Source organism: Agelaius phoeniceus, chromosome 31 (assembly GCF_051311805.1).
Source record: "Agelaius phoeniceus isolate bAgePho1 chromosome 31, bAgePho1.hap1, whole genome shotgun sequence".
In the NCBI taxonomy this organism is placed as follows: Eukaryota; Metazoa; Chordata; class Aves; order Passeriformes; family Icteridae; genus Agelaius; species Agelaius phoeniceus.
The window spans coordinates 3,072,425-3,086,200 of NC_135295.1; the positions used below are offsets into that span (position 1 = coordinate 3,072,425).

Sequence of the window (13,776 nt, forward strand, 5' to 3'; positions counted from 1 at the left end):
GGGGAACTCACTGGTGATTCTCACAGCACGGTCATTCCTGAAATCTTCAGTGTCTGGTTCATCCAGATCTTCCAGGAAATTGTACTCAGGGTCATCATCATCATCAGCTTCATCTGCAAAGGAGCAGGTTTGGAACAGGTTTTGTCATCAGCCTGCCCCAGCCCCAAGCCAGGAGCTGTATTTGTTCACTGGAATTCCTGCTGGAAATGAGCTGCATTTATGGAAACAAATGAACTGGAAATGAACTGTATTTATGGAAACAACAACAAACCCATGCTCCTCTCCAACTGAGCTGTCAGGACCCTCAGCCACAACCATTCCCATCCTGAAAAGCTGCCTTGAGTCTCTGGGATCTGAGTTGCAGCTAAATTTAGAAAGAGTCCAGCAGTGTCATTTCAGTTTCTGGTTTATATTCAATTTACACAACTGTGCAACCAGGAAATGCAGGAGAAAAGGAGGTCAGGCCCCAAAGCTTGTTCCTGTTTCTTCTCAAAAATAAAAGAACATTTTCTACCCCAAAAAAACCCCAAAAAGTGAATGTGGCCCAAACAAGGAGTACAACACACTGGGATTCAGGTGCACCAGGGGTTAAATCCACCACTTCCCTTTGTGGTTCCTGTCATATTTACAAGGATATCACAGAAATATTTACAAGTGAGACACCTGAAGTTGAAACACTCTCACAAAGGGCAAGATGAGGAAAGCTGATTGCAAGGCTCATGCAAGGGATTAAAAAATTAATGGTTGCAGCCAAAAAATGAAAGAAGGAAAGAAGAAGGAAAGAAGAAGGAAAGAAGAAGGAAAGAAGAAGGAAAGAAGAAGGAAAGAAGAAGGAAAGAAGAAGGAAAGAAGAAGGAAAGAAGAAGGAAAGAAGAAGGAAAGAAGAAGGAAAGAAGAAGGAAAGAAGAAGGAAAGAAGAAGGAAAGAAGAAGGAAAGAAGAAGGAAAGAAGAAGGAAAGAAGAAGGAAAGAAGAAGGAAAGAAGAAGGAAAGAAGAAGGAAAGAAGAAGGAAAGAAGAAGGAAAGAAGAAGGAAAGAAGAAGGAAAGAAGAAGGAAAGAAGAAGGAAAGAAGAAGGAAAGAAGAAGGAAAGAAGAAGGAAAGAAGAAGGAAAGAAGAAGGAAAGAAGAAGGAAAGAAGGAAAGAAAGACAATATAAATATAAATAAATAAAATATATATGTATACATAAAAAAAACAAAGCTGTAGTTTTTCAACAGAGAATCATGGAATGGCTTGGGTGGGAAGGAACCTTGGAACACAAGTCCTGTGAGCAACAACTGAGGGAGAAAAGGAGACTCAGGGGTGACCTTATCACTCTCTACAACTTCTTGAGAAATGGTTGGAGTCAGGTGGGGCTGGTTTCTTTCTCCAGGAACTGATAGAATGAGAGGATGCAGCCCTAAGCTGCACCAAGGAAAATTTAGGTTGGATATTAGGAAAAATATCTTCCAACCCAGTGATTCTGTGAATTCTGTGAAAAAGATTGGTAAAAAATTCTTCAAGCTTGATTGACAGAAGACAAACAAACCCTTCCTGGGATTGTCAGCCCAGCCAAGCAAGCCCACCCCAAAAATATTCCAATCCTGCCACAGAAAGGCTGATAAAATTCTGCAATGGCCTGAGCTGGTGGAGCCACCATCCCCGAATGTGCTTAAACAAGCCTGGATGTGGCAATTTTAACACAAATTCATGTTAATTTTCATGTTTTTCACATCAATGACCCCTCCAGCTCCACCTCTACCAGGTACCTTCATTCTCCACATCATCATCCATGAGCAAGTTCTGACCAAGTTCTGCAATTGCCTGCCCAGGGAGCTGGTGGAGCCACCATCCCAGGATGTGTTTAAAAAATTGCCAAGGATGTGGCAATTTTCACACAAATTCAGGGTGTTTGTCACACCTGTGACCCTCCCAAGCTCTACCAGGTACCTTCATTCTTCACATCATCATTCAGGACCAAGCTCTGACCAAGTTATGACCAAGTTCTGCTCAAGTTCTGCTCAAGTTCTGCTCAAGTTCTGCTCAAGTTCTGCTCAAGTTCTGACCAAGTTCTGACCAAGTTCTGACCAAGTTCTGACCAAGTTCTGCTCAAGTTCTGCAATGGCCTCAGGGAGGTGCTGGCATCACCATCCCTGGATGTGTTTAAACAAGCCTGGCTGTGGCAATTTTCACACAAATTCATGGTGTTTGTCACACCTGTGACCCTCCCAAGCTCTACCAGCTACCTTCATTCTCCACATCATCATTCATGACCAAGTTCTGCTCAAGTTCTGACCAAGTTCTGACCAAGTTCTGACCAAGTTCTGACCAAGTTCTTCAATTGCCTGCTCAGGGAGCTGGTGGAGCCACCATCCCTGGCTGTGTTTGAACAAGCCTGGCTGTGTTTGAACAAGCCTGTCTGTGGCAATTTTCACACAAATTCATGCTGATTTTCACACCTGTAACCCCCCCAAGCTCTACCAGGTACCTTCATTCTCCACATCATCGTTCATGAGCCCCCTGAGCCACCTCTCCCACTCCTCGTCGTCGCCCGTGCTGGGCTCGTACATGTCGGGGGTGATGTCGGGCGCGCGCAGCTCGGCCTCCAGCTGCCCCAGGGGAACGTCCTTCAGGGGCCTCTTGGAGCGCGTCCTGAAGGCGATCAGGCTGTCCTCCAGGGGCTGCAGGCACAAACACAACAGCCCTGGGCTGCTCAGGCCACAAAAAGCCACAGAGAGGCGGGGAAAAAATGATGAAGTCCCAGGAAAAACCCAACAATGTACCCCCCCCAAGAACGTGCCAGAAAAACACCCAGGACATCCCAGGAAAAAGCCCACAAAGTCCACCCAGAATGTTCCCAAAAAAAAACCCCAGAACAAACCCCAGAATGTCCCAGAGAAAGCCCAGAATATCCCAGGAAAAAGCCCAGGAAAAAGCCCAGGAAAAAGCCCAGGAAAAAGCCCACAAAGTCCACCCAGAATGTCCCAAAAAAACCCTCAAAGTCCCAGGAAAACACCCAGGACATCCCAGGAAAAAGCCCACAAAGTCCACCCAGAACGTCCCAGAGAAAGCCCAGAACATCCCAGGAAAAAAAGCCCACAAAGTCCCCCCAGAATGTCCCAAAAAAGCCCTCAAAGTCCCAGGAAAACACCCAGGACATCCCAGGAAAAAGCCCAGGAAAAAGCCCAGGAAAAAGCCCAGGAAAAAGCCCACAAAGTCCACCCAGAATGTCCCAGAGAAAGCCCAGAACATCCCAGGAAAAAAACCAACAAAGTCCCCCCAGAATGTCCCCAAGAAAACCTCAAAGTCCCAGGAAAACACCCAGGACATCCCAGGGAAAAGCCCAGGGAAAAGCCCAGGAAAAAGCCCAGGAAAAAGCCCACAAAGTCCCTCCAGAATATCCCAGAGAAAGCCCAGAACATCCCAGGAAAAAACCCACAAAATCCCCCCAGAACGTCCCTGAAAAAATTCCAGAATGTCCTAGGAAAAAGCCCAGAACATCCCAGGAAAAAGCCCAGGAAAAGGCCCACAAAGTCCACCCAGAATGTCCCAAAAAAAACCTCAAAGTCCCAGGAAAACACCCAGGACATCCCAGGAAAAAGCCCAGGAAAAAGCCCAGGAAAAAGCCCAGGAAAAAGCCCAGAATGTCCCTCCAGAACGTCCCAGAGAAAGCCCAGAACATCCCAGGAAAAAAACCCACAAAGTCCCCCCAGAAAGTCCCAGAAAAAGCCCAGAACGTCCCGGGAAGACAACCCAGAACTTTGTCCCCTCACAAAGTCCCAGGAAAAAACCCCAGAACATCCCAAGAAAAAACCCAGAAGGCCCCAGGGAAAAAACTGGAAGCTCCCTCCAGAACATCCCTGAAAAAACCCCAGAAGAAACCCCAGAACATCCCAAGAAAAAACCCATAAAGACCCAGGAAAAAACCCACAAAGAGCCCCCAAAAAGTCCCAGAAAAAGCCGAGAATGTCCCAGGAAAAAACTCAGAATGTCCCAGAAGAAACCTCAGAATGTCCCCCCACAAAGTCCTGGGAAAAAACTCCAGAACATCCGAAGAAAAAACCCAGAACGTCCCAGGAAGAAAACCCAGAACATCCCAAGAAAAAACCCAGAATGTCCCAGGAAAAATGCCCAGAAAAAAAAAAAAAAAGAAAAAGCTTCAAAAAGAGCCCAGAAAAAAAAAAAAAAAAAAAAAAAAAGGAAAAAAAAAGGAAAAAAAAAAGGGAAAAAAAAGGGAAAAAAAAAGGGAAAAAAAGGGGGGAAAAAGGGGGGGAAAAAGGGGGGGAAAAAGGGGGGGAAAAAGGGGGGGAAAAAGGGGAAAAAAGGAAAAAAAGGAAAAAAAAGGAAAAAAAAGAAAAAAAAGGGAAAAAAAAGGGAAAAAAAAAGGGAAAAAAAAGGGAAAAAAAAGGGAAAAAAAAAGGGAAAAAAAGAAAAAAAAGAAAAAAAAGGGAAAAAAGGGAAAAAAAAGAAAAAAAAAGGAAAAAAAAAAGGAAAAAAAGGAAAAAAAAGGAAAAAAAAAGGAAAAAAAGGGAAAAAGAAGGGGAAAAAAAGGAAAAAAAAGGAAAAAAAAAGGAAAAAAAAGGAAAAAAGGAAAAAAAGGAAAAAAAAGGGAAAAAAGGGAAAAAAAAAGGGGAAAAAGGGAAAAAGGGGAAAAAAAGGGGAAAAAGGGGAAAAAAGGGGGAAAAAAGGGGAAAAAGGGGGAAAAAGGGGAAAAAGGGGGAAAAAAGGGGAAAAAAGGGGAAAAAAGGGAAAAAAAGGGGAAAAAAAGGGGAAAAAAGGGGGAAAAAAGGGAAAAAGGGAAAAAAGGGGAAAAAAGGGGAAAAAAGGGGAAAAAAGGGGAAAAAAGGGGAAAAAAGGGGAAAAAAGGGGAAAAAAGGGGAAAAAAGGGGAAAAAAGGGGAAAAAAGGGGAAAAAAGGGGAAAAAAGGGGAAAAAAGGGGAAAAAAGGGGAAAAAAGGGAAAAAAGGGAAAAAAAAGGGAAAAAAAAAGGGAAAAAAAGGGAAAAAAAGAAAAAGGAAAAAAAAAGGGAAAAAAGGAAAAAAAAAGGGAAAAAAAGGGGAAAAAAAGGGAAAAAAAAAGGGAAAAAAAAGGGAAAAAAAGGGAAAAAAAGGGAAAAAAAGGGGAAAAAAGGGGAAAAAAGGGAAGAAAAAGAAAAAAAAAGGAAAAAACCCCACAAAAACAAAAAAAACAAAGAAAAAAGAGAAAAAAACCCAAAAACCAACCAAACAAACAAAAAAAAACCCCAAAAAAAACCCCCAAAAAAACCCCCCAAAAAACCCCCAAAAAACCCCCAAAAAAACCCAAAAAACCCCCCAAAAAACCCCAAAAAAACCCCAAAAAACCCCAAAAAAACCCAAAAAACCCCAAAAAAACCCCAAAAAAACCCCAAAAAAAACCCAAAAAAACCCCCAAACCCCAGGAGCTGAAGGCAGAAATTCTCCTGCTGTCCCTGAAGCTGCCCCCAGCCCAGCAGCCGTACCTGGTAGGAGTCCATGCACACAGGGCTGGAGGCCAGCTCCTCATCCACGGCGTGCAGCTTCTCCATGAAGGTGCTGTCCTTGCTCTGCTTGGGTTTGGGAGGTGGGGGAGGACCCATGGGCACCACCTCAGCGCTGATGTGCCTCACCACGGGGGGGGGCAGCACCTCCAGCTAATGGAAAAAGGGTTCAAGGGTTTATTCAGGCCAGAAATGTCCAAGGACAGAGTAAATGGCTCCCATTTCTGATCAAGGATGGTGTGGGGTCTGTCTGTCTGTCTGTCTGTCTGTCTGTCTGTGCCCCACACGGGTAGGGCGGTTCTGGGGCTGCCCGCGTTTCAAAGGACGAGTCTGGACTCTTCAGCTTTTCCATCTTCAGATTGTTGATTGTTTCTTATCTACAAAATTTTCTGTCTGCCCAGCAGAGGTCTGACCTGCAAGGCAGCCAAAGGCACTCTGCCCACCCACGGGGCGGTCATGTCTTTTTATACTAAAATCTACATACATGATATTTACCTTTATTTCCCAATACTTTTCACCCATGTTGGCAAGTGCACCTTCACCATAAACCAATCCCCAAGTGCCAACATCACCACAGGAGATGGAGGACAAGAAGAAGAAAGAAGAAGGACGAGACACGCCCTGATCCCCCCATCTTGTCTCCATAACCCCCCTGTACCAAAAACCTTAAAGTTTATATTTCACCCTCTAAATGTGTCTCTTTTACACCCTTCACTCTAAAGTGATTCTCTTGTCCTCAAACTGCTGTCACTCTTGGCAACATTCCAGGATTTCCAGACCCCCAAGGGTTCTCCTGGCATCTCTGGACATCGGGAGCGATGTGCTGAGATCCCACACCTAACGGGAGGCCAAGTGCCCAAATGCTGATTGAGGCATCTGCAATGGGCCTGGCCCCACTTTCCCTGGAGCCCTGGTGGCTTTGCAGTGGCCCCTGAGGAGCCCTGGGGTGGCAGCAGGGCTGAGTCACGCCACAGCTGTCCCTGGCTCTGAGCTCTGCGTTCTGCTGCTCTCACCCAGACACACAAAATCAGAAACTGCTGCCATGGCCCTGTCAGTGCCAAACACTCCTGGCAACATTCCAGGATTTCCGAGACCCCCGAGGGTTCTCCTGGCATCTCTGGACATCAGGAACGATGAGCTGAGATCCCACAGGATGGGGGATTATCTGAATTAAATTTGCTTTGCTTTTCAAAAAATTACAAAGAAATACGAAGATTTTTTGCAAAGGAGACATTTGGAATATTTGAGTCTCAGTCTCAGCATTACCACAGCTGATAAACCTGAACACCAATTAAAATCCTCCCAGAAACAAACTCATGGTGAGTAGAATGTGGGAATATCAGTATAATATTGCTGGTTTTCATCTCACTGTCAGCTCCCAGGGGCTTTCTGATTCTTGTTTCCTGATCATACTAAGGTCCTAATTAAACCAGGGTTTGCTTATCCTGGGAAATAAAAATAATACCAAAAAAAAATTTAACTGTGACAATGAATACATTTAATATAGCTAGGAAAAAACTAGGGATTTGTGTGATTTAATCTGCATTCAGAAGGTAATTTCTTGAAATTCAGAAGGCAATTTCTTGAAATTCAGAAGGTAATTTCTTGAAATTCAGATCTTGGTCCAAAACTAAGTAAAGCTAGAGATGGAAATCAATGAATTTGGAATCTAGATCCTTACATCTGGAGAAGGAGGGAGTGCACCCACCACTCCCTCTGCCTGTGCACAGCCACACAAACACCTTCATGCTGTTACCAAACTCATTTTCTGCTCCCAAGCCAAGCACAGGAAGCCATTCTCCTGCACTGCTCAGAAATTAGCAGGAAAATAATCATTATTTAAGGAACTGACAACAGTTTCCATAGCCAGAGCTTTATTTTAGATCCAGCCCTTCTGCAAGGAAACGTGGCAGTGGGACCCTAAATCCACCTGGCAGCTGGAATGTCCCCACAACTTCAGAAATTGATTTTTTTGGGGGGTTTGGATGAATAAATTAGGAACAATAAATTACCTCACAGAGGGTCCCTCCCTCCTCATCAGAGGAGCGCCTGGTCCTGGACCTCTTGGCTCCACGAGGAGAAGAAGCCGTGCTCTCCACATCACTCTCCAGCAAGCTCTGCAGGGCAAAAGTGCCAAAAAGTGTCAAAAACCATCTCAAAAACCAAAAAAAAACCAAAACACTCTCAAAAACCATCGTGCCACAATCAATACCTGCCCCAAATAACATCTCAAAGCCTCTCTTGCAGCCAAATGAACAGCAGAGCACTGAAGAATGATTGCTGGGAGATTTCAAGGATCCATGTGTTAAAAGAAATTGTGTTTTCCTGCCTCAGACACAGAGCTCTGGGCTGAACACACGAGCTGCATTTACCTCTTCTGCAGTCTCATCCTCCTCTTCATCATCAGGCTGGTATTCTTCATCAGAGGAATCATCTTCCTCCAGGGGAATGTCCACAAACTGAGGGGGCTGCACACAAGAGAAAGAGGCTGACCACAGCAGCAGGAGGAGCTGCACAGTCAGATCAAACATTTCAAAGTGAGGAAACACCCTGAAGCTCAGAAAGGAAAATCCTGAAGAAAGCCAAGAAATAAAATTGCTGAAAGATTGGTAAAGGAAAGCCAAGGTGCAAGAACAGGCAGAAATAATTCAGTATTTATAGGATGGAAATGGCATGAGCAGCTCAGAGATGGTTGCAGTACAAGTCAGGCCTCCAGAAGATCTCAATCTCCCCTTTCCCAGCAAGAATCCACTCACCTTCACCTCGTTTGCCTTCTTAATTGGAGAAATATTCCATGTTGGAATCACCTGGGGACAGCAAAAACACTTGGGCTGTGTCACACAGGCAGGGTCAGTGTCCCCTGAGCTGATCTGCAAGTGGCCAGAGCTCAAACAAAGCCTTCAGCTGTGCCATGGGATGTCCAGGAGTGAATTCAGGACAATGACACTGGCAGTTCACTGCCCTTGCCAAGCCTCACCTGCCTCTGTGCTGCTCAACTCAAATTAATCATTTTTCTTAACACTGTTTTAATTGATTCTTTTCACTCCAAGAAAACATTTAGGCTCCTCTTAGAGGGGCACACCCCAAAATCCCTGAGAGAACAACAGGACAGGCTGAGCTGGAGGGGACAAGGCTCATGAATCCATGCACAGACCCCCAACAATCCCACCTGGGCATCCCTGGGAGCGCTGTCCAAACTTTCCTGGAATTCTGGGACCATGTCCTGGGAAGCCTGGGCTCCTCTGGGGGAAGAACCTTTCCCTCTGCCCAGCCCAAACCTCCCTGCCACAGCTCCAGCCCTTCCCTGCCTGCTGTGCCTGTCACACAGAGCAGAGATTTACTCACCCCTCCTTTCTCCACCACCTCCTTCAGTTTGGAACGAGTCATTTTGGGCTCCTGAGGGTTGAAAACAACACAACAGCAACAAATTCACTCCTTTCCTTTAAGGAGAGGCTTTTCCCCAGCAACTCTTTACTGTGAGGAAAGTTACTATGAGGAAAGTTCCTATGGGGAAAGTTCCTATGGGGAAAGTTCCTATGGGGAAAGTTCCTATGGGGAAAGTTCCTATGGGGAAAGTTCCTATGAGGAAAGTTCCTATGGGGAAAGTTCCTATGGGTAAAGTTCCTATGGGTAAAGTTCCTATGAGGAAAGTTCCTATGGGGAAAGTTCCTATGGGGAAAGTTCCTATGGGGAAAGTTCCTATGGGGAAAGTTCCTATGAGGAAAGCTCCTATGAGGAAAGCTCCTATGAGGAAAGTGCAGCTTACTAGGAAGCTTTTCTCTTTTATAAAATTCATTACCTTTAAATGAATTCCCTTTCAGACATCACCAGAGTGGCCTCAAAAAGAACTTTTCCTGTTTCTGTTTTATAATTTACACTCAGACATGACTCACTCCACCCAGGTGGTAAATCTGGTCATTATGATACCAGGTAAATTATTTCTTTTTTCTACACATCCCATTATGGCCCAGGGAGGCCTTGTGCATTTGGAACAAGTGATAAAACCAACTGAGCAAGGTTTTTACTTACAAACAAAGGAATATCTTCTGTCTCACTGATGGCTGCTTTCACCATGGCCACCACGTGTTCATTGGTGATCACTTCCTGAAGGAACACACAAATCCAGGGTGTTCATCAAAGAGAAACAGAAAATGCAACAAGAATTGGGATAAACTACCTGGAAATATGATGGGGAAATACTCAGTGTACAACAGGCTTTGTAATGACACTGCTGCAAAAATGATTGTTCAGAGATCAGACAGCAAAATTGAAATTATTTCATTTCAAATAAATGAATTATTTTCAAATTTTTTAAATTTAAAGGAATTAATTTAAAATTTAAATCACAGCAGTGATTGAAACATTTGCACTACGTTCTCTGTGAGTGCTCCCCAGAATAAATTCCCAGCAGAGAGAAAGAAAAGAGTCAAAACAAAAGCCCACACCAGTTTCCCTGATATCAGTAATCAGCCATGTCATGGAACCAGTAAAATGTGCTGATCCCAGTCACAAGAGAAATGCTGCTGTGAAGCTGCACCAGAAAACCTAAATCTTGATTAAATTTCAATTTTTGAGCACTCACAGGCTCCCAAATCTCTGGAGAAAGTATGGAATGTGTGAATCTCTGGAGAAAGTATGGAATGTGTGAATCTCTGGAGAAAGTATGGAATGTGTGAATCTCTGGAGAAAGTAAGGAATAATATCCAGCCTTTAAAGCATTTCACTCCTGCATTCCAGAAAATCCGGGAGAAATAGGGGAAGGCAGGAGAGCCACAGATCCCATTTTCTGCATGTGAGGAGCCTCCAGTCCTCCCCCAGCAGCACATGAGGGAGAAATGCATTAATTTGGGGCACTTGCACAGAATCCACTGGAGAATCTGCCTGAAAGAGCCATGGCAGTGCTCAGGTTGTTTGCCACAAAAAAAGGGAAAGTGGCAGAGATTGCCTGGATTTGAACAATTCTGGCTGCAGGGAAAACCAAATGTTGATTTTTGATTCTGTATTGCTCCCCAGATCCCATTTTGGGATGGACTGAAAAGACCCAGCAGAGGTGCAGAGTTAGAGATTGACTCCTAAGCCCAGATATTCTTCTGGCAGCTCCTCTCTGAGGGCTGTGTGGTGGACATGAACTAAAAGTGATGCATTTCTGTCAGCACCACTAGAATTCCACCAGAATTTTAAGATGAAACAGCTCATTCAAAAAAGGACACAAAGTTCACAGCCTACACCTGCTCACGTGGGCCCAGAATGAGCATTTTAATTCATTTATTCCTGCTGCTGCTCAGGAAAAGCAAAAGGTGTGAACACAGGGAGTTGGGATCAACACCTGCTGGCAAAGCAGGCTCCAGGTGAGGGGCATGGACACCACAGGATCCCATGCTCACAGAGTGATTCACTGGATTCCCTCTTGAGAGATTTACTAGCAGAGATCAGGATGTGGGTGCCTTTTCTGGCTTCCTTTTTCTACTCTGTTGAGGTTGGGACTGAAGGCACTTGAGAGGACAGCTCATGTTCAGACTCAGGTGTTTGTTATTTTTTACCTGTGTTACAGTCCCACAGCAGGGAGTTCTGCACTCTTTCACTAACCAGGCACAAAATGGACAAATATCTTCTGTTACAAGGTCTTTTAAGGCTGAACTATCCAATTAAGGAATGACACCTAAACCATTTTCACTTTTAAACCAATAACTGATCACTCCAAGTCCATAGGGTGGACTTTTCTGTCCAGTTACAAAAGATCACCCAAACCCATGGAGAAAGAAGGGGGACAAGAAGAACAAGGGGGACAAGAAGAACAAGGGGGACAAGAAGAACAAGGGGGACAAGAAGAACAAGGGGGACAAGAAGAACAAGGGGGACAAGAAGAACAAGGGGGACAAGAAGAACAAGGGGGACAAGAAGAACAAGGGGGACAAGAAGAACAAGGGGGACAAGAAGAACAAGGGGGACAAGAAGAACAAGGGGGACAAGAAGAACAAGGGGGACAAGAAGAACAAGGGGGACAAGAAGAACAAGGGGGACAAGAAGAACAAGGGGGACAAGAAGAACAAGGGGGACAAGGATCAGCCTCCACCCTAAAGCCTCCATCTTGCTTTCTATATATCACTGTATTCTAGAACCCCAAACCCCAAGTTTCCCAGCCTGTGACATCACACATTTCTAATCAAACTCCACACCCACAGTCCCATTAATACTGGAAGCTTCTCCACAGCCTCAGCTCACATGCAGCGCTCTCCTGGGAGTCCGAATTTGTCAGCACAGAAAGTTTAAAACTCTCAGCATCCAGAACTCCAAGCAAGAATTCTGCTGACCAGGAAAGACCAAAGGCAGGAGCCAGCAGCCCTGGGCAGTGCCCACACTCACGTGCAGGATGTTCCTGACGTTGACCACGGTCAGGTTGTGCTGCTTGGCTCCATCTTCCAGGGTGCGGTCCAGGGACTCGTCCAGTTTGATGTCACAGGACAAGGAGCCCTCTTCCTCCTGGCTTTTCACTTCTCTTTTCCTTTTGCTTGCCTTCCTCCTCCTCTTCCTCCTCTCGACCTCCTCCCCGTCCTGCTCCTCTGAAAATCAGCAGAAACGGAATCTAAAAATCTCAGCGACTTCACATCCGAGAAGGAAGGGTTTGAAAATAAGCAGAAAACAGAATCCTGAAAAAAACTTGCAAAGATTCCCCTTGCAGGACCCTTCTTGCAGAGATTCTCCTTGCAAAGATTCCCCTTGCAAGACCCTTCTGGCAAAGATTCCCCTTGCAAAGATTCCCCTTGCAGGACCCTTGTGGCAGAGATTCTCCTTGCAAAGATTCTCCTTGCAAGACCCTTCTGGCAAAAATTCCCATTGCACAGGTTCTCTTTGCAAAGATTCTCCTTGCAAAGATTCCCCTTGCAAGACCCTTCTTTAAAAGATTCCCCTTGCAAAGATTCCCCTTGCAAGACCCTTCTTGCAGAGATTCTCCTTGCAAAGATTCCCCTTGCAGGACCCTTCTTGCAGAGATTCTCCTTGCAAAGATTCCCCTTGCAAGACCCTTCTTGCAGAGATTCCCCTTGCAAAGATTCCCCTTGCAAGACCCTTCTGGCAAAGATTCCCCTTGCAAAGATTCCCCTTGCAGGACCCTTGTGGCAGAGATTCTCCTTGCAAAGATTCTCCTTGCAAGACCCTTCTGGCAAAAATTCCCATTGCACAGGTTCTCTTTGCAAAGATTCTCCTTGCAAAGATTGCCCTTGCAAGACCCTTCTGGCAAAGATTGCCCTTGCAAGACCCTTCTTTTAAAGATTCCCCTTGCAAAACCCTTCTTTTAAAGACTCCCCTTGCAAGACCCTTCTGGCAAAGATTCCCCTTGCAAAGATTCCCCTTGCAAAGATTCCCCTTGCAAAGATTCCCCTTGCAAGACCCTTCTTTTAAAGATTCCCCTTGCACAGGTTCCCCTTGCACAGGTTCCCCTTGCAAAGATGGCTCTCCCTGCAAAGCTCATTCTCCTTGGAGAGGTTCCCCTTGCAAGACCCTTCTTGCAAAGATTCTCCTTGCAAAGATTCCAGTGAAAAATGCATGTGTTTTAGGATTGGCTTTTCACAAATATTCAAATGAATATTAGATGTGTTGTGTTAGAAAGTGATGCTGTGTTCATTCTCTTAAGTAGTGTGGTAAATAGAGTTTTAGGTTATAAAAATTGTTAAAATAGAAACTATGCTGTGTAGGATACTTTTTTTAAAGAAAGGACTTGCAGTGAGATAGGAGCCACAGGACACCTCAATCTTTCAGAGAAAGAGAATTTATTGCTCCATTATCAGTAGAAACGAATTTCTTCCTGCCTCAAAGGCACTGTCAGGATTCAGAGGAAGAAGTTGATGATGACCAGACAGAATCCTGTGTTTGAATGGAATTTATGCATCATGGATGGAGTGTATGAATATGCAACAGGCTGCTGTTTTTAAGGGTTAATCCTTTGTTAATGTGGGTCCTTTTTCTGCCCAGAAAAAGGCACCTGGACGTCCATAACTCTTTGTATTTATTGTCTCATATTGTCCTAATTCAATTTGTCCAAATTATTATTACTCTAATTATATTACTATTTTTACAACCACTTTATTACTGTTAAACTTCTAAAATTTTAAAAACGAGTGATTGGCGTTTTTCACATTCCCCTTGCAAAGATGATTCTCTTTGCACAGATTCCCCTTGCAAGACTCTTGCAAAGATTCTTCTTGCAAGAAACAGCAGAATTTCCATCAGCTGAGGCAAAACCACCCAAACAGGAACAGCCATGAGAACTAAAAACTAAAAGAGTGATGGATTCAAGTTCTGCAG

At 44.6% G+C, this 13,776-nt stretch overlaps 1 protein-coding gene across 4 annotated transcripts in view; it reads right to left on the bottom strand.

Annotated features, from left to right (window-relative positions):
• Positions 1-13,776, bottom strand: part of LOC129132161 (GON-4-like protein) — a 57,739-nt gene that overhangs the window by 41,451 nt on the left and 2,512 nt on the right. For 3 of the 4 annotated variants that reach the window (XM_077191826.1, XM_077191825.1, XM_077191824.1), the window contains exons 3-11: positions 11,839-12,035; positions 9,505-9,579; positions 8,821-8,871; positions 8,232-8,282; positions 7,848-7,943; positions 7,488-7,592; positions 5,458-5,628; positions 2,468-2,660; positions 12-113 (exon numbers count right to left, since the gene is read on the bottom strand). In XM_077191826.1, coding sequence (XP_077047941.1) covers positions 12-113; positions 2,468-2,660; positions 5,458-5,628; positions 7,488-7,592; positions 7,848-7,943; positions 8,232-8,282; positions 8,821-8,871; positions 9,505-9,579; positions 11,839-12,035 — 1,041 coding nt within the window. Of the gene's footprint in view, positions 1-11; positions 114-1,748; positions 1,758-2,467; positions 2,661-5,457; positions 5,629-7,487; positions 7,593-7,847; positions 7,944-8,231; positions 8,283-8,820; positions 8,872-9,504; positions 9,580-11,838; positions 12,036-13,776 lie in introns of those variants that run through there. The other variant, XM_077191827.1, reaches the window with a different exon arrangement.